The sequence below is a fragment of the Pelophylax lessonae genome (genome assembly GCF_965119305.1).
Source record: "Pelophylax lessonae genome assembly, chromosome: 4".
NCBI classification, from domain to species: Eukaryota; Metazoa; Chordata; class Amphibia; order Anura; family Ranidae; genus Pelophylax; species Pelophylax lessonae.
The window spans coordinates 79,897,750-79,924,495 of record NC_138771.1 but is presented as its reverse complement, the minus strand read 5'-3'; the positions used below and the strand labels follow the sequence as shown (position 1 = coordinate 79,924,495).

Sequence of the window (26,746 nt, the reverse complement as noted above, 5' to 3'; positions counted from 1 at the left end):
GTGGCAAGAACCATTTGATCTTCTTTTGCAAAAACTAAAAAAAGATTACCTGGACGCTGACCACTATTACTAGGCTTGTAGCAACAGTGACAGCAAATGACTGATAGTCTGCTATGTGTTTTCCATCCTCTCCAGCTGTATTAAAAAATGCACCAAAAGGTATAAAGAACAGGGCAAAAGAGGTGTAAATCCCATGTAATACACATATAAAAAATCTTCGCTTGTTGAAAAGTAGATTCAGCTGGCCAGGCTCATAGAGTTTAGTGTAGTCCATACAGTTCTGTTCATTCACATCCTACAAAGAGATTCACATTTAACAGTATTAATAAGGTAAACAAATTCTACACAAGGCAAATTCTTTAGGATTATTTTAAACAGTTTTAATTGATACAACATATATATATAATTGTCATACAAGTCATTTTGTAACTTTTGTAACAGTTACTCAAACAGCCTTTTCATTTTAATCTGCTGCTTTTTATGGCACTTTGTAACCACAAAATAAAATTCATATTTCTCACGTCAGCACGGTAGAAACCTTACACTCCTTCTGCACCTGTAACTGCCTTATTTCCTTTCCTACAGAATTATGCAGATGTGAACTAAAGGTCCCAGAGCAATAAAACTTTTGAAGCAATTCAATAATTTTTCCTGTTATTTGTGATTTGGGAGGCTGCTTTCATTGAACGTTTTTTTTACTTTTGTAATCATGTTTTTATTGCAGTTGTACATACAACAAACAACGAAAAGAAATAGGATATGATGTCCAACCAAGAGAGAGATATCAAAGTAAAACTTACAGGTACAATTTTGTAGGTGATACAGCATAGACACCCAGTGCAACTCAAAACAGGTGTAAGTTAATTCAATGCATATAATAACAGTGGATTAAAGCATTGTAGAAATAAGATAGGGATGCTGGAGCTATAGGATAAGCACAAATTGGATGAAGGGGGGGGGGGTTATAGTAGGGTACAAATGAAGGGATAGATGTCGTAAGTAGGGATGATCGAACGGTTCGGGTCCACCATCGGTTCGGCCCGAACATTGGGTGTTCGAGGTTCGGCCGAATTTAGAACTTTTTGCCCAAAAAGTTCAGAATTCGGCAACCAGAACCGCCCAAAATGCAATGCTTCAGGAAATGGGCTTTAAAAGCCCGTGATTGGACCAGAACCATTAGCAAAAGCCAATTGAGGGGGCAGGAGAATGCTAGGAATGTGATTGGAGTGACTAGGGGGTCCCTAGACCAATCATTAGTGAATACGCCCCTCAGTATATAAGATCGCCCCCGCCATATTCCCAGCATTGTTATACTGGACATGGAAGAGAGTGGAAGCAGTTCTGTTAATTTTACTTTAAAAGTGTCATTTAGCATTTATTAGTGTGAGGAAAGGGATATCTAGTGTAGTTAGAGTGCTCCTTTACACTTAAGTTAGCTTCAAAAATTTAGTTTCTGTAGGGAAAGTGTTAAGTGTCAGGGGACCGTAGTGTAGTGTAGGGTTAACTGGCAGTGACTGCTATGGCAGGGTGACAAAACCCCTCCATAGCAGGGTGACCGCTATAGAGAAATGATCATTTCTCTGAATAGCTTCGGAACTGGAGTATGGCTTCTCACCAGCCAAGCATTTTTTATGCTGCAGGGGCTGCCACTGCCAGTGCTTTTTTGAGGACATGTTTGATGTCAGACATGACATCTGAACATGTGTATAGGGGGTATATATAGACATATATGTCTGAATATATACCCCTAGACATATATAGGTGTGATAGTAGCAGAAATAAATGCTTGCGCTAATGAAATCATTTACAGTAATATATTTCTGCTACTATCACACCTATATATGTATAGGGGTATATATTCACACATATATGTGTATATATACCCCCTATACACATGTTCAGATGTTTTGCCTGCATCAAAAGAACCCCAAAAAATGCCAAAAAAACGCTAGCGTAAAAAAAAAAAATGCCCAGGTGTGTTTTTGCTGGCATTTTTTGGGGGGTTTTGGAGGCAGGCAAAACATCTGAACTTGTGCACAGTACCACTATACACAAGTTCAGATGTTTTTCCTGACTGCAAAGAACCCAAAAAAATGCCTTCTATTAAACCGGCAAGGTGTTACAGCAGCGAAGCCATATTCCTGTGCTTAAAGTTTTCTAATACAAACGATCTTTTTTTTTTCTGGTTCTGGACATGCTACAGAGCTGAAACTTCACATGTACACTTTTTAGACCCCCCAGATACTAAATCAAAAAATCTCTCTTTTTTTTTTTTTAATTTTTTCAATAATTGGCTTTTTTTATCAAAAATGACAATTTTTAAGAACTTTTTTTGTGTGATTTTGTGTCTGGAGGGTCTAAAAGGTGTACCTGTGAAGTTTCAGCTCTGTAGCATGTCCAGAACCAGAAAAAAAGATCATATAGGTGTTAAAGTTAAAGGAGGCTCCCGAACCACATCCCTGTTCTACTGAAAATTTATCTTTTTTTTTTCATGGTTCTGGACATGCTACAGAGCTGAAACTTCACATGCACACATTTTAGACCCCCCAGATACTAAATCCAAAAATCAAAAAATCTCTCTTTTTTTTTTTCAATAATTGGCTTTTTTATCAAAAATGACAATTTTTAAGAACTTTTTTTGTGTGATTAATAGTTAATGGGGCATGACCCAGAACCCTAGGCACTTTTTAGGGGCATTTATTGGGTTTTGGGGCTTCAAAATGGTGTTTTTTAATTACCGAAGTTCGGGTCCCATTGATTTCAATGGGGTTCTGAAATCCAGGCCGAACTTTCGGGAAGTTCGGATGTTCTGGCCGAACCGAACTTTTCAAAAGTTCGATCATCCTTAGTCGTAAGGTGGTTTTTGAAAGGGGAAAGTCACCATATTCAGATTGATCCTAGCATTTATTAAATAGTACAAGAGTTTCTGAGGCAGTTGCAGTAAGGAGATCCATTCTCTGGATATCCGCTACGATGTGTAGGAGTTGGGTTTTTGTAGGAGGATTGGTGGATAACCAATGGAGAGGGATGGCTCTCCGAGTGGATAGGAGAATGTACGATATCCATCGCTTGGCTGATTTAAGAACACTGGAGAAGGAAAGACCTAGTAAGCAGTGAACTGGGTCTAATGGAAGGGATCTTTGAAAAAGATGTTGAAGCAAGGGCATGACATCAGTCCAGAAAGGTCGTAGTCGTGAACACTGCCAAAATATATTGTAATGGGATCCCAGTTCAAGGTTACAGCGCCAACACAACTTAGAAAAGTGAGGGGTCCTGGTGGTGCAAAACCTCTGGGGTTCTATACCAGAACAATAAAAACATTTTGAGCGGTCTCTCTGCGCAACACTTCTAGATGATTTGAAAGCAGAAGTCCAGATCTTGTCCCAAAGGAGTAATAGGATTGGCCTCTGTAAATGTACATATGCCCATTTCAACATATATGAGCGGTTACCTCCTTAAGGGGGGTTGATTTGTGGTGAATTTTTTATTGAATGGTTTAAAGCAACCCAAATTTTAAAAAATAGCCACATTTTCTACTCAACACATGTAAAGAAATTCTATAGTTACGGCATACAGTTTAGTTTTACCACATCAGCACTGTAATAGCAATACAAACAATAGTTTTGAGAATTCAATATAAGTTTACTTAATATCTTTCATGTTGTGAGCGCTGCTTGTCTGCTGGCCATCTCTTTCCACAACTTCCTAGATTCCCTACATGCTTTGCAGCTTACTTCTGCAAATTCCTTCGATTTACTTTGAAATTCAAAGGACTACATATTCCATGGAACCTTGCTGCTTGCAATTAGTGATGATGTACTGTGATTTTCATAATGACTCTGCCTCCTGAAACTCTTACTCTCCCCATCTCTGTAGTTCAGAAAGCAGACTCTGTGAAATGTGCAACACCGCAGTGCTTTTTCACAGGACACAGTAAATACGTGTCACAAAATTCAAGGAAGTAAATGTGTGGCATTCTTTGAGATCTTTCATATTAATAGTAAATGTAGTAGGCTAGTTATAATTGAAATTCAATATGGAAATGAATAAATGATTTTACATTTTGACCATACAGTATCTCACAAGAGTGAGTACACTCCTCACAATTTTGTAAATAATTTATTATTGTGACAACACAGAAGGAATGCTACAATGTACAGTAGTGAGTGTACAGCTTGTATAACAGTGTATTTTGGTTTCCCCTCAAAATAACTCAACACACAGCCATTAATGTCTAAACTGCTGGCAACAAAAGTGAGTACACCCCTAAGTGAAAATGTACAAATTGGCCCCAATTAGCCATTTTTCCTCCCTGGTGTCATGTGACTCATTAGTGTTACAAGGTCTCAGGTGTGGATGGGAAGCAGGTGTGTTAAATTTGGGGTTATCGCTCTCACTTTCTCATACTGGTCACTGGAAGTTCAACATGGCACCTCATGGCAAAGAACTCTCTGAGGATCTGAAAAAAATAATTGTTGCTCTACATAAAGATGGCCTAGGCTATAAGAAGTTTGCTAAGACCCTAAAACTAAGCTGAAGCACAGTGGCCAAGACCATACAGTGGTTTAACAAGACAGGTTCCACTCAGAACAGACCTTGCCATGGTCGACCAAAGAAGTTGAGTGCACATGCTCAGCGTCATATCCAGAGGTTGTCTTTGGGAAAAAGACGTAAGAGTGCTGCTAGCATTCCCGCAGAGGTTGAAGGGGTGGGGGGTCAGCCTATCTCTGCTCAGACCTTACGCCGTACACTGCATCAAATTGATCTGCATGGTTATCATACCAGAATGAAGCCTCTTCTAAAGATGATGCACAAGAAGGCCCGCAAACAGTTTGCTGAAGACAAGCAGACTCTGGACATGGATTACTGGAACCATGTCCTGTGGTCTGATGAGACCAAGACAAACTTTTTTGGTTTAGATGGTGTCAAGCCTTTGTGACGGCAACCAGGTGAGGAGTACAAAGACAAGTGTGTCTTCACTACAGTCAAGCATGGTGGTGGGATTGCCATGATCTGGGGCTGCATGGGTCCTGGGGCACTGGGGAGCTACAGTTCATTGAGGGAGCCATAAATGCCAACATGTACTGTGACATACTGAAACAGAGCATGATCCCCTCCCTTCAGAGACTGGACCGCAGGGCAGTATTCCAACACAATAATGACCCCAAACACACCTCCAAGACGTAAACTGCCTTGCTAAAGAAGCTGGGGGTAAAGGTGATTCACTGGCGAAGCATGTCTCCAGACCTAAACCTTATTGAGCATCTGTGGGGCATCCTCAAATGGAAGATAAAGAAGCATAAGGTCTCTAAAATCCACCAGCTTCGTGATGGAGGAGTGGAAGAGGACTCTAGTGGCAACCTGTGAAGCTCAGGTGAACTTCATGCCCAAGAGTGTTAAGGCAGTGCTGGAAAATAATGGTGGCCACACAAAAAATTGACTCTCTGGGCCCAATTTAGACATTTTCATTTAGGGGTGTACTCACTTTTATTGCCAGCGGTTTAGACATGAATGGCTGTGTGTTGAGTTATTTTGAGGGGGACAGCAAATGTACACTGTTATACAAGCTGTACACTCACTACTTTACATTGTAGCAAAGTGTAATTTCTTCAGTGTTGTCACATGAAAAGATTTTTTGTGAGATACTGATAGATACACTTTAAGCATACCAGTTCTGCAATAGTCCATAGAGCTTTAGGACCAAATATGTTATGCTCACCCTTCCACTTGGCACTTATTGCAAAAAAATGTTGGCATCTGCAGTAACTTTTGTAAAAATTCTTGCAATATATAAGCTCATTCTGAAGGTTTTTTCTCTTTCAATAAATACGTTTTTAAATACATCTATGTGAGCACAATTTCTAGGTTTGATGTATTGTACCAGTACTCATAGCCAATACCTGGAAAGTTTCATTGTAATGGGTAAGTTCAAAATTAAGTATAAAGGTCAAAATGGTTAATTGGAGCTACAGTTTCTTTAAAGCTTTAGATATAATTTTAATATGAGTAATCTTATTTATGTGTTACAATTTTTAAAACCTTTTTAAATGATATACAGGTATGTACATTGGGCAAACAAATTTCATGTTTCCATATGTAAGCCCCTACATTCTATTTGTGACCAGCAGATCTAGCACTGCAACTCTACCAGACAGGGTGTCATTGACTGAAAACAAAGAGTTTACTGCATTCTTAAAGTTCTGCATTCCCCAATAATGATCCTGTCAGTCAGAGACCATGTGATCTTTGCCTAGGCCTTAGGGCAAACTAGGAAGCCTAAATAAAGCATTTATTTTTTTATGGAAATAAAGAGGCCCTTTTTTTTTTTTTTACTCAAAAAAATATTGTGATGTGTAAAAGCTGAACTCCAGGAATTAGTCCAAGGTTTCAATCAGAGCCAGTCTGCCTGAAAGCAGATGCTGACTGATGTGTCTTTAGTCTAACCCGTAGTGCCTTGAAAATTCTTTGACATGTAAAAAATATTTTTGAAAAACAGAGTTTGTTTACATCTAGTAAAAACACAAATTTAAAGCAGCCCTGCCCAGGAACAGACACAAGGTGCTCTGCCTACTGCTTTACCACTGTCCAATGCAATCTCATCAGCCAGCAAGAGAATGATCACTGGACAAGGGGTGGCAGTTCGCAGAGTTTAGCCATAAAAATCAGGGGTAGTTGGACCCCAGTAATAAAAATGGCAGTGGATCAGAGAGGGGCACAGAGGACAAGTTTCTAGCTAATAGGTACAGCACGTGTCTTGAGTAAGAACACAGGTTCACTTTAAGTTATATAATATCTTACCTGGTCAAACAGCCCCATGGCTAGGACAGGAAGTGATGTATATACAATGTTGAAAAGTGTAATAAACCACTGGTCATAGACTGTCTGTAAAAGAACAAAATACAAGTAAAAGAGTCAATGATTCAATCTAAATTAAGTGCACTCTGTGCACAAGTGCACAACTTTTGCGAAAACCAATCAAAATACGCTTATTGTGATTTTTTTTTTTTTACCAAACATATGTAGCAGAAAACAAATTGGCCTAAAATGTTAAAAAATTTAGATTTTTACATTTTTTTGGGGGGAATTTCATATAAAAAAAATGTGAAAAATATTGTTATTTTTGCAAAATTTACGCTCTTTTTTTGTTTATATTGCAAAAAGTAAAAATCGCACAGGTGATCAAATACCACCAAAAGAAAGCTCTGTTTGTGGGAAAAAAAAGGACATTTGTTTCGTTTAGGTACAGCATCGCACGACTCCGCAATTGTCCATTAAATCATGCAGTGCCGAATCACAAAATAGGGCCTGGTTAGGAAGGGGGTAAAATCTTCCGGGGCTTAGGTGGTTAAGATCTTCACACTAGTAGTTCTAAAAAAGCAACAATTCAAACTGCTCCAATCTGTTTTTTAAAATCTCTTCCTAAACATTATTTCTAAACCTTGAAATCAATGTTTCCACCTTTTAACCTGTGCTTTAAACATAAAGAAAGAACCATATGTTTTGTATGAAAATGATACAATCAAGAAAGATTTTTTTTTTCCCTAAGTGCAATCTGGCTAGTTTACAAAAATTTTAGTAATTGTAAACGTGATGTCAAAACCCTGATATGCAACAATAAATCAGTAAAATAAAACAAGGGTCAACTACATAACAGACGAAATGTCTACACACAAACCTCAAGCAAAAGAAAGTCAAACAGGTGGAATTAATACTGCACTAGGCACTGCATTTGTATAATCTTTTTTTAAAATAATGATATTGTTTGCCATTTGCAAAGAGTGCTCTCTGTAAGAATTCATAGTAAAGGTAAAGAGCATAAAACTCCTTTAAATATGATAATGGAGTCACACTTTCTAACTTAATCTATCAGTTATACAAGCGAATTGCATTCAGACAACTTCATTTTATGACTCACTATTCTCAAAGTTTAAGTAAAGAATGATGCAACCACTAGTCATACATCATTCAATGGATTTGCTTTTTTTTCCTATTTTGGTCTCTTCTCAAACCAATAAACGTAATCAGTGTCTGCCAAGTATTCTCTTTCTGCATGGACCAAAGTGGCTACTCCAGCTTGTTCCCACTTTGTAAGTGTACCTCTAGTGATGCTGCACGCCAACTAAATTTCATAAAAAATGAACCACCCATGGAGATAGTTAAATAGTTCTTAAAACTGGTCAAGGAAATGCTTTTTCCCTAATTGGATAATTAATTTCAGACTTTGGGGGGGGGGGGGGGGCGGGGTGCTATCAATAACAAATGATGACTATACTTAAGTTAAAAAGCAGACGGCACATTGCTTAAATGGAAGATCAAATTTAGAGAGAGAGAGACAAAGTTAATTCTTGTTCTAAAGCCAAGTCTGTTTTTTTGCCTTGTTTTAGCAATGGATAAAACTACAAAAATATTTTTGCTCTAAACGAATTTGGAAAAGAAGTTCAGGTGAATGTATAAACTAGAGATTTTACTTTCTTTTTGTAGACTGGCCAGTGACATAAGTGCCACAATGAAAGCTTTTGGCAAACCTAAAATGACAGCTCATAAAAAAAAAAAAACCCTGGATTTGTGGTAAACAGCAAAAAAGTGTTAGCAGGTAGGACCCTTGACTTGAACTACTGACCCCTAGGCACAATTCCTTCCAAGGACATTATCTGCATTTAATTTGTTGAATCTTCTCAAGTGGGATTCTTTAAGGATCCAAAAACATACTGGTAGCTTAAAGCTGGCCATACACAAACAGAATTGTGTTCGCTTTTTTGTTTTACAACATTCGTTCGAATTTCTAATGGTTAGTGGGATTAACTCGAAGGACCAGGATTGAAATTTTTTCACAAACAAATTGATTTATTTATTTTTTTATACCTTCAAACTAATTTTTAACAGTGAATGAGGTTTTCGTTTGGGCAAGTTAATTCATTCCAAAATCAAAAGTAAAGAAAAAAAGAAACAAAAAAAATTTGAAGTACTTTTAAACGACATTTGCCAACTTATCAAATGTACCAATGAGAATTTTTGTGTGAATGAAAGTTTGAACATTCTTTAGAAAATCTACTGGTGTATAGCCAGCTTAAAGCTAGGTTCCACCCTCCGCTTATCTGCTTCCTTCTCCCCCTCTGATGCCAAATTTAGCACCTTTCGTGGGGGGGGGGGGGGGGGTACCTGGTTTTGACAGGTACCTGTCCACACTTCTGGGAGACCTGGCTGCGGCGATGTCCCCCCGAAGTTTGCCCCCCTTCCTCCGCTGCCGGGCCATTTACAAAGTGCAGTAGGCTTCACTGCCGGTTTCCCTTACCGGCGATGGTGGCGGCAGCATCAGAGAACCGATAGAAACATCGGCTGATGTACCGACGTCACTGGATTCCAAGACAGGCAAGTGTCCTAATATTAAAACAGCAGTCAGCAGCTAAAGTATTTTTGTATTTTTTTGATGGGGGGTAATTAGGTATTAACAGCATCTGTATGTGCTTGTATGACTGTGGTTAGGGCATAAGACTGCAAGCTCTTTTGGAGCAAAGACTAATGAAAACACTTTTATGCACTCTGAAAACCTCTGCATAACATGTCAGAGCTAAAAAAAATTGAAGCAGGATTCAATCCAAAGTCAAAAATGTAACATATTGCAGCTTACCAACAATTAGATGCAGTGGCTGCATTTTTCAGGCTTTTTTTTCCCTCTGTGCTGTTGTACAGTGACAAAAAAAAGTGTCAATTTGTACAGTTCCAAAAATTTGAGGCAAGGAAAAAAAAAAAGAATTGTGTGATGTCATCACATCGCCCCCTACCATCAGTTCACTGTAGCCACAACTGATCGCTGCTGAGGTTTAATGTGCCCTAATCTGATTGCCACCATTTGTTGAACTTTACACACACACTCACTGACCCAATTAATAAAAAAAGTCCATATATGCTCTATAGTGTATTCTTAGTTAAAAAGGAACACAAATTATTCAATGGAAACCTCTGCTTAAAGAAATATGGAGGGTGGTAATGCTTACTTCCTTCTGAAAATGCCAGTAGCTTGGCTGGCTCTGAGTGCAAGTCAGAACCCCTGATCTGCATATTTGCATTCAGGTCAGTGGCCTAGAATTTACTGAAGCCAATGATCCCCATGCTGAACAAGCAACTGCCATTTCAGAAAGAGAAGTCAACAATTGTAATCTCAATGGTCTGTCAGTACAGCTGTCCTGTATCATCAGCTGAGGTTTAAGGCCAGTGTTGAAGTTCTTCTGTTTGCTTGAGAACCGCTCCCCCAATGGTTCTCTTCTAATGCAAGTCTACAGGTATTCAAATGCAACTGAGGCAGACCATATTCACGCCAACAACACAAGCAAAACATTCTAAATGGTCTCTGAAGTATCTCAAATTGATTCCTGATGAGCAATTATTCAGTTTAGAAACTGGTGAAGTTTTCAATTGGATCAGCCCCAGTACTGTGCTCATGTGGATGAAGGTGTAACATTATTACTCACCTGGGCCGAGAAGCCACAAAAGAATCCAAACCAGAAATGAACGAGTGTAAAAGCAAAATTTTTATAGAAAAAATAGCAGAGGAATTTGCACATTCGAAAATAGGACCAGCGGCCATGGACTAGAAGAAGTCTTTGCAAGTATCTAAACTGAGAAAAGGAGTAATCACTGGCCAGAACTGCTTGCATGCCCTCTTGTCCACTGATGCCAACTCCTATGTGAGCACCTGCAATTATCAAAGAAAATAAATGACTACAATGGTTATCTCACAACCTAAATTTAACAATAAGAATGCTACTGAAAAAGATGGGGCCCTTGGTTATTTGAATTTTTTTTTTTTTTTTCAGAATGGTGATGGAACCACCATCCATTTGAACAGTTATTTACCAAATTTACACTGGAGAAGGATCATGAAGAAACACCCTTTCCTCTCATCTTGCAGTCCCTTCTCACACTTCCTGTCTATGGGATTAACAACTAAAGCCAACATGGGCAGTGGCATGCAGAGGTTTGTTGTTGCCCGGGGCCAACTCCTTAATTGTATGCCCTTTAAGGCCGGATCCCAATGGTTCCCGAGCAAATTCAGCACGTTTTCCTGGATTGTGTTTTGACAGCCCTTTCATCCAGGGATACACCTAGCATGTGGGGACAGACTGATAGTTGTGCCATCGACCTTGGCAGAGAAGTTAGGGGAAGGGGCACAAGGGGGTGGAAATATTATGAGCTCAGATTTGGATAGACTGAACTTGAGGAAGTCATGAGACATTCATCATGGGTGCAGTTTCATTTTAAGCCCACATTGCAAAGTGTCTACAATTTCCAGAAAGAGACTTTACCAGGTTTATAAGTTTTTCCCTTACTCATTGTGGAAATGACAGTCCTGTTTTGTTCAGATGCTCTATATGTTGATATCATTGTGTCAGATGGTGGGTTGGCGGGCAGATGGAGTGAAGACAACCCATGAGGGAATTTAAACTAGTAACCACCTTGTTTATAATAAAACCTTTGGCTTCATTAAAGTGGTTGTAAAGGCAGAATGTTTTTTTCTACCTTACTGCATTCAAAAAGAAAGTACCGGTTTACTTTAAAAGCAGAACTTTATATTAATGTTCTACTGAAAAGCAAGAATATCTGAATATGAAATATGTGTATAAAATTTGTAGTATTTACATTTCTCATTAATAATATTCAAAACAACATAGTAGTAAATTGGCATTCGCTTAATCTGTGCGGTTGTGTGAAAGTTTGTGTGAATCTAACAGGAATATTAGACTGTAAATTTCACTTAATCAGAAACTCCTGTAAATGGTTAAATGTTATTTTTGAACTGTTTTACATCATGTTATAAAAAATGGATTTTTGTAAAATCTTACCGTAAAATCCTTTTCTCTTAAGCTCATTGACAGACGTAGTCCTCCTTGATTAATATCAACTTGGGTTATACTGCCCTCTACAGGAGTAGGACTAGACAGGAAAGAAAACATTCTGGCCACACCCTAGGGGCAGTCCCAGAGGGTATATCCTCTCACTTCCTGCTACAGCAAATCAGTTATGTCACAAAGCAGTGTTTAGAGAATTTAACCCAACCCAACTCAAAAACAGAGGGGCGGGTACTACGTCTGTCAATGAGCTTAAGAGAAAAGGATTTTACGGTAAGATTTTACAAAAATCCATTTTTCTCTGTCGCTCATTGACAGACGTAGTCCTCCTTGATTAATATCAACTCGGGACGTCCCAAAGCAGTGCCACAAATGAGGGGAGGGAAAATGGAAATCAAAATCCAATCTAGAAGGCCCAACCGGTGCCAACTAGAAGTTTTAAAGGCTCATCAATCACACGATGAGACTCAACTGAAATTCCAACGGAAAAAAACCCTCGAGGTAGACCACCGGTCTCCTCAAATTGCGGCCTGCAAAACCTTGCGGCCAAATGAGGCATCCGCCATCAAATCAACTTTATAAAATATTGTAAAGGTATGAACCGACGACCAGGTAGCCGCCTTGCACACCTGGACCACTGACGCCTGATGGCGGTAGGCCCAGGAAGTACTGAGCGCTCGAGTGGAGTGCGCCTTAACAGGGAACGGAGGATTCCGACCCTTAATAGAATAAGCCTGTACCACCGTCTGTCTAATCCATTTGGAGATAGTTGCGGCAGATGCAGGCAACCCCTTTCTGGGGCCATCCGTGATCACAAAAAGTGAATCCGTCTTACGGAACGATTCCGTAGTCTTCAGGTATACCCTGATTGCCCGAACCACATCCAAGGAATGCAACGCATATTCCGGAGGATGATTGGGCTTAGGACACAAGGAAGGTAGCACAATATCTTCATTCAGATGAAAATATGAAACCACCTTAGGAAGAAAGGATGGCTTCGGATGAAGAACTACCTTATCCCTATAAACCACTAGATATGGGGAATGGCATGATAATGCAGCCAGTTCTGACACCCTGCATGCAGAAGTGATAGCCACCAAGAAGGCCACCTTCTGGGATAATGTAAGCAAGGGAATCTCCCTGATATTTTCAAAGGGAGGTTTCTGAAGAACCGACAAACACCAAATTAAGATCCCAGGGCGGTAAGGGCGCGCGCACTGGCGGAGCCAAGTGCCGCACCCCCTGGACACCAAGGAATGAGTAGCCCAAGGCTTCTGAAAGAAGATTGCTAATGCTGAAACCTGACCCTTGATAGTGCTCAAGGATAGTTTCTGCTCAACCCCCCTTTTGCAGAAAAGCCAAGATTCGGGTCACCGAATAGGTACGTGGGGGAAATTCCAAAGATTCACACCACGCGATATAAGTCTTCCATGTGCGATAATAGACTTTGCTGGAAGTCGCTTTCCTTGCTTTAATTAGAGTAGGAATAACTGAAGCGGACAACCCTCTGTCCTTCAGTACCTGGGTCTCAATAGCCAGGCCATTAAAACCAGCGACTGTAAAGCACGATGGAAGATCGGTCCTTGAGACCGCAGATCCTCCCTGAGAGGAAGTCTCCAAGGAGCGTCCGCGACTAGCCTGTCCAAGTCGGCGTACCCGGCTTGACGAGGCCAGCTCGGAATTTCCAGGATAACTGGAGTTCCCTCCACCTCTATCCTGCGGAGAAATCTCAGCAGCAATTTGAGAGGGGGGAAGACATATAGTAGCTGATACTGCCTTTACAGGCCGTTCAGCGCGTCTGCTGCGTCCGCTAGAGGATCGCGGGTGCGAGCCCTGTTGAGCCAACCTACCAACAGATCCATATCCGGAGTGCCCCAATGAAGGGACAGCTGGTGAAATACCTCTGGATGAAGAGACTATTCCTCTTGATCCAGAATATGACGGCTGAAATAATCTGCCTGTCCACCCCCGTGATAAATATCGCGGAGAGAACTGGAACAACTGTTCCCCCAATAAGAATGTTGGCCACTTCTATGGCCGCCAGGGCACTCTTGGTGCCCCTTGGTGATCGACCTAAGTCATGACCGTGGAATAGTCCGATTGGATCCGAACCGGGCTGCCCTGGAGCTGCTCGGTCCAGTAAATCAGACAAAGTCTGATCGCTCTCAATTCCAACACATTTATCGGTAACCTGGAATTTATCAGAAGAAATGACTTCCCCTGGCTGAGCATCGGAGACCGAAGCCACCAGACCAGAGCCTCCCTGGTCCGCTCACTCAATCGGATCCGATTGTCCAGGGAATCGGGATTCCGATTCCATATGAGAAGAATCTCCTCTTTGGAGAATTTGGGTATGAGACTGGGCAAACGGTACTGCCTCTAAGGAGGCGACCATCAATCCCAGCCAGTTGACGGACAGCAACATCCGAATCATTGACTGAATCTTCTGGAGTTTCTCCGCATGGAGAAACACTCTTGCCAAGGATGTATCCAAAATTAGGCCCAGATAGTTCAGTCTCCTGGTGGGAACCAGGGATGATCTTTGGAAAAAGCAACGAAAACGCTGATGTCCTGCGAAGATGGGGATATAAGGATAGGCATCCTAAATGTCTATGGACGCCAGGAAATCCCCCTGATGCAGGGAGGCCACCACTGTATGGATGGACTCCATCTCTTCCAAGACCAGAATTGGACGCACCTAGCCCTTTTTCCTGGGCATTGTGAACAAGTTCGACTAGAACTCCTCCAAGGAATGGGAACTACCACTGCTTGTTGTATCAAGCTGTCCCCCGCAAAGCTTTTAAGCGACCCGGGGATGTCGACTATTGGAAGGGAAGAATCGCACTGGTGGAAGTGATCGAAACTCGATCTTGAATCCCGACCATATGACCTTGAGAACCCCTTTATCCGGGATTCTGGAAAGCCCTGGATCCGGAAACCGGTGAAGACGTCCCCCCACCCTAGAGATGGGTGGGGCCCATTCTGTCAATCCAACGGGATAACAGTGGCTTTATTTAGTCTGGAAATCGGTGAGTCCACTATTGGTGGTACCGTCCATCTTTGTAATGAGGGATTCCTCAAAATGATAGCGCCTAGCAATGCGTTTGGAAATAGCAGGGCTCATTTACGGACGACCCTATTTGGGCAAGGGAAACCCTTCACCATTTTGGTAGGCTTGCTAGTACCAAAAAAGGAATACGAGTCCCAGCTACCTCTGCCGGTGTAACCTCAAGATTTAAGGTTTCCCGGACAGACACAACTAGTGCTTCCACCAACGCTTCTTGTGCTATGGCGGAGGCAGAAGCGTCCTCCTTACTGTCTCAGGAGACCGTACCTGAGACAACAACCCCAGAAAAGGGACTGTAATGACCAGCTCAGAATCCGTATCTGAAGTATCAGATGACATAGGGGTAAGCGGGGGTCGTTCTTCTTGACCCCCGTCCCTGACAGGCTACCTCCACCCGGGATACCAAAGACTCCAAAACTGCTGATAATGCATCATCACAAGTGGGGTACTGGAGGGTCCTGCGGCCACCCTGAGGGGATCAGGTGGGGATACATGTGTGGCAGGGTTCATGTAACAAGACACTTGCCAGCAAACACAAAAAAAATTAATTGCAAGAAAAAAACATCTTTTTTTTTTTTTTTTAACTTAGTCCCCCAGCGCAGTAGCGCCCCTCAGTCTACCTGCTTGGACCCCTCAGAAAGAGAGAGAGAGAGAGACCCCAAGGCTCACCTGATGCACAGAAGTTTCTTATCACCCTGCTTCCAGCACTGTCTGTTACAGACAGGAAGTCTTTGGCTTGCTTTCCCTGGGCCAAGGAGGCGGCTCCGCCCCTTTACACGCCTTCCGGCGCCTCCCAACTACTCCACGAGGTGTTTGGTCACCTCAAAAATGGCCGCCCCCATGCTGGAGACACGAGGCTACGCCAATATGGCGGCCTCGTGCGATCTGCAGGAAAATGGCGACGGCCTGTGTAGGATAGCGGCGGCTTGCAAGTTAGCAGCGGCCTGCGGGATGTGTGCATTCGGCCTGTGCGGCCTGCAGAAGTGCCTCGGCCTGCAGGAGGTGTCCTCGGCCTGCGGGAGGCTTTGCGGCCTGTGGAAGTGACCGGCTTTCTGGAGGGATGGCGATCTGAGGCTGCAGTAACTCAGGCATAGGCATCGGCCTGTGTACACACTAGACAGGTAGGATACCTCTACACCTCAATAGTAATGCCTTTTAGTAGTCTGCCACTGACTTCAGTCACCCTTACAGTCATATAGTGACTTTAGATAGTCAGCTCCCAAACCAAGCCTCCTGGTTTCTATTCACAAAAATCACACTCAAATTGGGGGATCTGTGACCTGTTATAGGATAGAGGGGAGACCCAGAAACTGAGTGTCCGACCATCCCAGAGAGGGGCCCGCGTCCACCAACAAACCCGACAGGGGGAGAGGGGGAACATTCTACTCACCATACCGGAACCAGGCGGGCGCCAACTCCTGACAGAACCCCTCTCCACCGGGGTGGGGGGGCTGTCGACCAATACGGACGCTGTGACTCTGTTGGTCATTGGCGTCCAGGCGAGACGTTTAACTCGCAGGGTCAGTCCCCGTCCAGTGGGACTATGCCGCGGCCGACCCAGCGCGGAGCTATGGCCTGCACGCGCTCGTAGGCTGAACTGGGGTGATCACTGGATCTCAACATCCAGCCCGTCGCCCAGTTTCAGCGTACTTGCTTGAAGATCTCACAGGAACACTGGAGAAAAAAAGCTGTCTAAAAAAAGTATTTCTAAAAAAAAATCCTGCCAGGACCGAAGATCCTAGCAAGGAATCTAGGTCCTTACTCCTAACTAGACAGAAAAAACTGATTTGCTGTAGCAGGAAGTGAGAGGATATACCCTCTGGGACTGCTCCTAGGGTGTGGCCAGAACGTTTTCTTTCCTGTCTAGTCCTACTCCTGTAGAGGGCAGTATAACCCGAGTTGATATTAATCAAGGAGGACTACGTCTGTCAATGAGCGACAGAGAAATATATATTTCTAATTCTCAAAATGCCATTCCTAATAAAGCTGAATATACAACCACTTGCCGCAAAATCAAGTACCTGCACGTCATTTGACTTCAAGTGGTTGTACTGGAGTGATGCCTTGTACAGTTTTTAGAGCCAATGGTCAGCTAAGCAGCCACTTGGCTGTTATTACAAGCAGTGGGAGGGCACACCCCCCCCCCTTCTGCCGCACGCCCAGGCTCTCCTGTCTCACCGGGACATCTGAGCGATCAGCCGGCACATGCGCCGGTTGAACGGAGACCCGAACAGTTGGGGTCTCAGATATGGTAACCCGGAAGGACATCATGACATCACTTCCGGTTTACTGGAATCTTAAAGGCGCTAGTTTTTGAAAATCAAAGGTATTCAAAAACGCCAATCTTGGCGTTTTGAATGCTTTCAAGTGCAAAGGAGGGATTAGGGGTCCTATAAACCCCAGATTCCTCCATAAAGAGTACCTGTCACATACCTATTGCTGTTACAAGGGATGTTTACATTCCATGTGACAGCAATAAAAGTAATAAAAAAAATTTACAGCAACAGTGGAATAATAAAAATAAATGATTAAAAAAAAAAAAAATTTCAAGTGCCTCTGCCCCCCCCCCCCCCAGTGTGCTGGTCCCGAACGCACGCAAACCACGATCGTCCCACACATGTGAGGTATCACCACGAACGTCAGACAGTAATTCTAGCACTAGACCTCCTCCGTACATCTAAAGTGGCGACCTGTAAAGGCTTTTAAAGCATCATGCACAATTGGAAAGAATGGCATGTTTGGTATAAATTTTTACTCGGCATGACATCATCTTTTATATTTTATAAAAAATAGGGTTAAGAATTGTGTTTTTTGCATTAAAATTTGTGTATTTTTCTCCCCAAAACTGCGTTTAAAAAACTGTTGCGCAAATACCGTGTGATAATAAATTGCAATAAAAATTGCAAAACCCACCAATTTATTCTCTAGGGCATCTGCTTTAAAAAAAATATATATATAATGTTTGGGGGTTCTAACTACTTTTCTAGCAAAAAAACAAACAAACAGATTTTCACATTTAAACAAAAAGAAAATGAAGAAAATGCCTGGTCTTCAAGTGGCTAAAGCTGAAGTTTAGTTTAAAAAAATCCTACAGCTTTAATCACATCACTTGCTTGTAAAGAAGTATTGTCTCCTTAGTTTTCTAAATTACAATTAAAGTGGCTGGCTGACGTCCCAGACCTCACACCTGACAATTGGCAAGAGGTTTGTAACTCCTTTTTTTAAAGCCAATTAAGATATATTCACAGAATTTATTATAACCCCAAGTGCCTTTTCCTCATGTACAAACGTTATAGTCCTATGTGTCACAAATGTGATGCTAAACAGGGTGACTTCAGTCATATGGTTTGGGCCTGTGCCAACATTAGGCCTTTTTGCTCACAAATTATCGCATTCATCTCCTCTTATTTTGGTCTTCCCAATGTATATAATCCCAAGTGGTGTCTACTGGATATATTTGAGAATGTAGAACTATCAGCTAGGGCTAAAGGTTTCCTTAGGCTACTGCTTTATTATGCCAGGAAAACAATTACTGTGCACTGGATGAAGGTTGATGGCCTCCATCTTGGCCTATAGAAAAAATTAATTAACCAAAACCTGCCACTTTATAAGTTACATATGAGGCAAGGGGCTGTCCTAAGAAATTTCTCAACGTGTGGGGGCCTTGGACAGATAATAGCGATTCTTTGCTTCACTTGTCTCTGACCCTCTTCCTTTATATGCTTTTATAGTTTGATGGTAAAGTGTTATGTATACTAGGCTAACTGAGATACGATTGGATTGATATGTCTTGTCTGAGACAGTAGTACAGGTGAGTATAAGCCACTTTATGATACAGGTGGTCCCTGGGTTACAAACACGATAGGGGCTGTAGGGTTGTTCCTAAGTCAAATTTGTTTGTAGGTCGGAACAGTACATTTCTAAGTTTAACTCCAGCCTGTGCAGGGATGTGGGATGTTCCAAGCGCTTCTGGGTGTGCAGTCGTGTTATATGGGGCTCTTGTGGCCATGCAGTACTGCAGTGTGGGATGTGTCCGGCGTTGCAATATGGCTGCTCAGCGGTATCTGGGACCAGAGTGGAGAACAAGCGCCTGGCATTGACGTTATGTACCTTGTAGGTTTACAGGAAGTTTTACTTCTTTGCTCTATATGTTCTTTTTATGCTTTGTTCTTACACTACGTGTACCCTTGTAACATAGTGATAACGTTTACTGTGTGAATATATTACTCTTGTTAAAACTTTCCATTATTTTGTATTGATACAAATCCATCCATTTCATACAACTGAAGTAGACACACTTTTTTGAATAAAGAAAAAAAAAGAAGTATTGGCTCACATTTAATCCCACATCTGGATTCTGTAGAATCTTCAATGCAGGGATGCCGGTCCTCTTCTCGTCTATGAGGTTCTGGTCTTTCGGGGGTTAATAGCTTTGGGTCTTTAGGCAGAACAGCAGTACAGATGGTCTGATCGAGCGACCCACCCTCCCCTTCATTGAGAAAAGTTCTTTAATTGCTTTCTCTGCCTGTAACACAATCTGTGAATGGTGGGTGGGGGTGTCTGTTGAGTCACAGGAGCAGCTGTTCTACTAGAAGACCCAAAGATGTTAACTCCTGCAACACTGAAAGTCCAGAGACAGGAAGAGGACAGGCATCACTGCAGTGAAGATTTTAGATTTCCTCAGGTTTTAGTTTATGACTGTCTATCTCATTTCTTGAGGTGCTAAAATGGCAGGGCAGTACAAAAGCCCCCAAATTACCCCTTTTTGAAAAGTAGACACCCCAAGGAATTTGCTGAGAGGCATGTTGAGTCCATTGAATATTTCATTTTTTTGTCACAAGTGATTGAAAAAACGACAAAACAAAAATGTTTTTAGACAAAGTTGTCATTGAAATTATATATTGCTCACACATGCCATGGGTGTGTTACATCCCAAAATACATTCTGCTGTTTCTCCTGAGTATGGGGATACCAAATGTGTGAGACTTATTGGGAGCATAGCTGCGTACAGGCCCCCAAAAACAAATCACTACCTTCATAATTTTAAAGGGCGTAAATTGCTCATTTCACTTCCTCACTACCTATCACAGTTTTGGAGGCCCTGAAATGTCAAGATAGCACAACCTCCCCCCCCAAATGACCCCATTTTGGAAAGTAGACACCCCAAGATGTTTGCCAAGAGGCATGTTGAGTCCATGGGATATTTTATATTTTGCCAAACATTTTGGGAATATGACAAAAATGTTTTGTTTTTTTTTTACACAAAGTTGTCACTTAAATGATATATGTAAATCAAAAGTAATCAGCGCAAGCCCACATTAAACAGAAAAAAAGAATCAATCAAAGTTCTTGTGCACAAGGCTGCAAACAATCAGCGCCAAACACAAAAACACCTGTGAAAACGTAAAGAAAATAATATTGCTGCGCCAAGTCTTTCATTGGAGATAAATAAATAAATATGTTTGGTGTACAAAATGTTATCACACTAACTCTAAATCAGTCCATCAACTGTGATACTAAAGTGATAAATCAATTTCTGAGCCGTGATTATAAAATCAATAATATTAATAGTCCCAAACCTCAGTGAAAATAGTGACTGAAAGAAAATCAAAAAATCTTCATCCACAAACGTGATCAAAAGTGCTGCATGCTTCACTCCAGGTGCTCCTAGTGACTAGTGACAGATTAGCAGCTCACCTTAGGAACAGACTCCTGAGAGTCAATACACACTCTGGGATAATCACTGCAGTCTGGTTTGCCTTCCCATCACAGCCTCCTGATAATCCCTCCAGGTTTATATGGCATCGGTGTGGAAAAATAAAAGCAAGATCTAGTGCTCTCTGATTTTAAGGCTATTTATTAAATCATAAATGGTGAAATCGCACTTACATTTCAAAGCACTTCAGCAGTGCGGACTTATCATAGCATCAAACGCTGCCTGTGGTCTCCGGGAATCGACGTGATGACGTGCAGGCTCCTCCCCCGTACGCGTTGCGTCATAGACTTCGTCAGCGGTGTGGACGGAGCCTGCACGGTCGATTCCCGGAGACCACAGGCAGCGTTTGATGCTATGATAAGTCCGCACTGCTGAAGTGCTTTGAAATGTAAGTAGGTGCCCGAGTAGAATGCGCCGAACCAGGGAAAGGTAGGACCGGCCCCTAATTGAATAAGCCTGCACCACCGTCTGTCCGATCCCACTGGAAATAGTCGCAGCAGATGCAGGCAGCCCTGTTCTTGGGCCATCCGTGAGTACAGAGAGCGAACCTGACTCACAAAAAGACTCAGTAGTCGTCAAGTAAACCTTGAGTGCCCGAACTATATCCAGAGTATGCAATGCACATTCCTTAGGATGTTTTAGCTTAGGATCAATGTCCTCGTTCAAGTGAACACTAGGAACCACCTTCGGAGGGAAGGGTGGATCCAGACGAAGTACCATTTGTCTCCATGAACCAACATATAGGGAGAACGATAAGACAATGTCGCCATTGCCGACACCCTGTGCGCAGAGTGACAGCAACCAAGAAGGCCACCTTCTGTAATAAGGTAGGCAGAAGATACCCCCGAATACATGCAAAAGGAGGTTCTTGAAGAACCGACTGCACCAAATCAAGGTCCCCAGTTGGTGATGGAGATCGCACCGGAAGTACCAAGTGTCGCACCCCCTGGAAGAAGTTACCCACCAGGGAACGGGCGGCCAACAGCCTTTGGAAGAAAATTGCCAAAGCTGAAACCTGACCCCTGATAGTACTCAAGGCCAACTTTTGATCAACTCCCCATTGAAGGAAAGCCAAGATCCGTGCCATCGAAAAAGACTGAGGGGGAGCCCATAGAGACGCACACCATGCAATATACATCTTTCTCATACGATGAAAAATCCTCCTAGAAGTCGCTTCCCATGCTTTAAGGAGACAATCCCCTGCCCTTCAGCACCTGGCTTTCAACAGTCAAGCCGACAAAGCCAGCGACCGTAAAGCAGGATGGAAGACTGGCCCTGGAGACAAGAAATCCTTCCTGAGAGGAAGTCTCCAAGGAGCGTCTGCGACTAGCCTGACCAGGTCGGCATACCAAACTCGGCAAGGCCAGTCCGGAGCCACGAGAATGACTGGAATCCCTTCTGCCTCGATCCTGCGAAGAAGTCTTGGCAGCAACTTGAGAGGAGGAAAAGCAGACCGTGATCGCTCTCATACGATTATGCGTGCGTCATCCTTGCGCAGGTGACCATGGTAAACGTCTCAGTATCGTTCATGTGGAACTTAGTATATGCTCTTGCCTACGACAGAACCCATGGTGCCACCAGTGCATCTGCCAGAGGGTCCCAGGAGCGGGCCACAAACCTCTGCACTATCCTGCAGATGCGAGGCCAACAGAGCCACGTCTGGAGTGCCCTAACGAAGACACAATTGCTGGAACACCTCCGGATAAAGGGACCATTCCCCTGCAGCCAAGGCCTGTCGACTGAGGCAATCCGCCTGCCAAATTTCCACACCTGGAAAGGGAACAGCGGAGAGAGCTGGAACAAGGCACTCTGCCCAACGAAGAATGTCTGTCACTTCCAAGACCGCAAGGACACCCTTTGTGCCCCCTTGGTGAATGACATAAGCACAGTCCGAATGAATGCGCACTGGACAGCTGCAGGTGCCTGGTCCAGTGAACTAGGCAAAGCTGGATCTCAGCTCCAGGACAATGATTGGTAACCTTGATCCTCCAGGGACCCTACTCCCTAAGCAGAGAACCTGCCAAGGACTCCTCCCCACCCGGACAGGCTTGCATCTGCAGTGACAATTGTCGAGTAAAAATGGGAGGAAGGATTCCAGATCAAGACTCCCTGGTCACCTGGCTCAGCCGGATCCAAATGTCCAGAGAGTTTGGATTCTAGTACCATTTAAGATTGCCTTCTGGGGAATCCTCGAGAGGGATTGAGCAACAGGGACCGTCTCGAAAGACAACACCATCAGTCCCAGAACTTGCATGCAGGTCCGAAGGGACGACCATGTGCTGGACGGTAACAGTTGAACCCCAGACTGAGGTTCCAAGAGTTTTTTCCCCGGAGGGAGAAACACCCTGACTGAGGACGAGTCGAGGGACCAGGGATGACTTCTGAAGAACCAGAACCCACCCAAACTCCTCCAGAGTTCTCATGGTGACTTCCAGATTCAACATCATCACCGTAGGGGACTCCACATGGAGAAGAAAATCGAGCAGGAACCCAGGACCGACACAGCCCGCTGCCGCAACAGCACCAGGCTTGGAGCCAATACCTTGTGAAGACCTGAGGAGCAGAATGGAGACCAATAGAGATCCTTCCCCACGGCAAAAACCTGCACATAACGGCATGTGAAGGTAGGCATCTTAGATGTCTATGGAGGCCAGGAATCCCCCTAGGGAAGCCACTATCATGCGAAGCGATACCATCTTGAATGTTTGATCTGCACGGACTCATCAAGGGCCAGTAGGTCCAGCCTTGTTGAACCAGAGCCTCACATTGGAAGGGAAAATCTTACTGGAAAAAACGGATCGAAACCCGATCTTGCAATCCGGACCGCATGACCTCCTGAACGCAGCCGCAGGTCCGAGAACCGGCAAAGACGTCCCCCCCCACCACATATATGGGTGAGGATGCACCTTCAGGCCGAGTAGGCCTTGTCCACAGGTCTGAAAAAAATCGTCCTCTTGTTTGCCAGACCATGGTCGTTTGGAACCACCCGAGGAAGTCTTGAAGGACTTCGCCACATCGACTGTCTGAAAAGGGAGATACATTAAGCCCTTCTTAGAAGTTTGATCCGCAGACCAACACTCCGGTCAAGGATACGCCGGATAGATAACCACCGCCGAACCGACAGGTGACCTAATAAAGGAGCCGTGCCCAGCGCGCCATCCCCACAAATTGCAGCGCCCGCGTCACGCACCGAAACAACCAGTGCATCCACCAGTGCCTGTATCACGCACGGCAGGGGAGGTATAAATGTCATCCTCATTATACGAGGAGACCGGGCGTGAGGTAACAGACCCAGCAGGGAGGCCCCCGTCTGCGGTGGCTGAGTCAGACTCAATATCCGAGACATCAGATGAGGCAGGGGTAGAAGGAGAAACGTTTCAGAGTATCGCGCCCTCTCAAGGCCACCTCCACCCACATGCTTCCCGAACTGCCGAAAATGCACTGATGGACAGTGGAGCTCCTGGAAAGGCCTTGCGGCCTCTGTGAGGGGGTCAGGTGGGGGTCACATGATCTGCAGGGTCCATACTGAACCAGAAGAACCGGCCAGCAAAATTTGCAAAATAATGACAAAAATAACATTTTTTTTTGCAAAAAAAACGGTCCCACCTTACTACAGCACCCCCCACAGGTTAGGCACACCTGCAGACCCCCAACAGAGAGAGAAAGAGGCCCCCAGAATCCACTGTCCCAATATGCATTTTCAGGACAGCACGTGTAACCAGCAAGCCCTCCCATAAGGGAGTGAGCAATGGAAACTGCCCAGGGTGAGGGGAGGAGCTCCACCCCGGAAAATGCCTCCAGGCACTCCCACCTAGATTCACAGCAGAGAATCCACCGCAAAATGGCCGAAAACAGGTGTACCAAGATGGCCACCACCATAAAAGCAGACTAAATTACAAAAGCACCCACATGGAGACCCCCCGCCAGACCTCCTACACCATCCTGCAGCAGGAAACCCTGGAGGAACCGAACGGAGGCCCCCTCGCACGATCGAGTGCTGCGGATGGCACACCCCCTGGCCCCCCATGCGGCCTGCACACCAGGTCCCAGCCTCAGGTAGGCCTAAACAGCCCCCTCATGTGGGAAGGGGGTTGCACAACAGGACAGAGGGAAACTCAGGAGTGAGGGGGTCCGACCATCCCAGGGAGGGGCCCGCGTATATCCCAAAATGCCAGGGAAGAGGGAGGGAACGTTTACTCACCGTACCAGAAACACAGGCGGGCGCAATCTCCTGACAGGACCCCTCTCCACCGCAGTGTGGGGCTGTTGGCCAAATAGGAAAGCTGTGACATAGGCCTAGACCCTGTCGTGTGCGACCTGGCGAGACGTTTAACTCACGGGGCCAGTCTGCATGTGCTCGCTGGCCAGACTGAGGTGACCACTGGATCTAGATATCCAGCCAGTCGCCCAGCCCGGCATAGTTGCTTGAAGATCTCACAGGAAAAACTCCCAGAGAAAAAGGCTAGCTAACAATGTCTACATAAGAAATACTTTTATGCAAGGACCAAAAGATCCCAGCAAGGAACTAGGTCCTTACTCCTGACTAGGCAGATTAAAACTGACATCCTATGAAGGAAGAGAGAGGGTGTACCCTCCAGGACTGCCCATAGGCGTAGCCAGAACTTTTTTTCTGCCTAGTGTCCTACTCCTGTAGGGGGCAGTATAACCCTACTGATATGGATCAGAGGACTGCGTTCTTCAATGAACTTAAGAGGAATTATTGTTTTTTCTTTCTTTATTTTCCAAAACAAATGAGAGCTGCAAAATACTCACCATGCATTTTAGCAAATACTTCTGGGTGTCTACTTTCCAAAAAGGGGTCATTTGGGGGGTTTTGTACTATCTTGGCATTTCAGGGCCTCCCAAACTGTGATAGGTAGTGGCAAAATATGGACTCAAATATGGACTCAACATGCCTCTCAGCAAATAGCTTGGAATGTCTATTTTCCAAAATGGTGTAATTTGGGGGGGTATCTGCTATCTTGACATTTCAGGGCTTCTGAAACTGTGATAGGTAGTAAGGAAGTAAAATGAGCAATTTATGCCCTTAGAAAGCCTGAAGGCAGTGATTGGTTTCCGGGGTCCTGTACACAGCTAGGCTTCCAAAAAGTCTCACATATGTGGTATCCCTGTACTCAGGAGAAGCTGCAGAATGTATTTTGGGGTGTAATTCCACATATACCCATGGCATGTGTGAGAAATATATCATTTAGTGACAATTTTGAGTAAAAAAAAAAAAAAAAAAATGTAATTTTCCCAAAATTTGTGGCAAAATATAAAATATTGTATGGACTCAACATGCCTCTCAGCAAATAGCTTGGGGAGTCTACTTTGCAAAAAGGTGGGTGTTGCAATTTTTTTTTCCACAGTATTTGCACAGCGATTTTCCAAATACATTTTTTTGGGGAAAAAAAACAACTTTTTTAAATTTTAATGCACAAAAGCACACTATATGGCCCAAATGTTTGGTAAAATTTTAAAATTGAGCACGCCAGTACAGCAGTGACAAACTACATATTAGTGATCGTCCGATATTGTTTTTTTAATTGCCGATACCGATATTTTGGTCATCAGATATTGGTATCTGCCGATATTGGCCGACATTTTAAAACAATTTTTTTTTTTCACAGGTACTCTGGTGGAGGGATCTGGGGGTCTAAAAGACCCCCAAAACCCCTCCTCTGCACTTAAAAGCATTCAAAACACCAAGTTTGGCTGTTTTGAATGCTCACATTTTTTTTAATTTGCCGCCAAGTACCCGGTTACATGGAGACCTGATCAGAGCCAAATGCGGCTTTGATCGGGTCTTTTCTTCGGCAGCCATGCAGGTAGGATGCCCGGGTCTCCCGGTGGGACGGGAGACCCGGGCGAGCTGCGGAAGGCGGCGGGAGATGTCCCCTCCTGCGCCTTGTAATAAAAGCCGAGCAGCTTCTCAGCCTCATCGGCTGTCATTACAAGACAGCCAACCGTCGGTATGGATGCCGGTAGCGGGGTGATGCCTCTAGCTTCAGGCAGCACTCCGGTACAGCACTTTCCCAAAATATCGGCAATATCAGTAGCCTCATTCCGATATATCGGGAAGAGTGCATATCAGCCCCTGATATATTGGCATTGCCG

The 26,746-nt window shown here is 43.7% G+C and overlaps 1 protein-coding gene across 2 annotated transcripts in view; it reads right to left on the bottom strand.

Moving 5' to 3' along the window:
- ATP8B4 (ATPase phospholipid transporting 8B4 (putative)) overlaps window positions 1-26,746 on the bottom strand; it is a 648,069-nt gene that overhangs the window by 5,826 nt on the left and 615,497 nt on the right. For both annotated transcript variants that reach the window (XM_082254031.1, XM_082254032.1), the window contains exons 24-26: window positions 10,470-10,693; window positions 6,799-6,882; window positions 50-295 (exon numbers count right to left, since the gene is read on the bottom strand). In XM_082254031.1, the coding sequence (XP_082110157.1) occupies window positions 50-295; window positions 6,799-6,882; window positions 10,470-10,693 (554 nt within the window). The remainder of the gene's footprint in view (window positions 1-49; window positions 296-6,798; window positions 6,883-10,469; window positions 10,694-26,746) is intronic.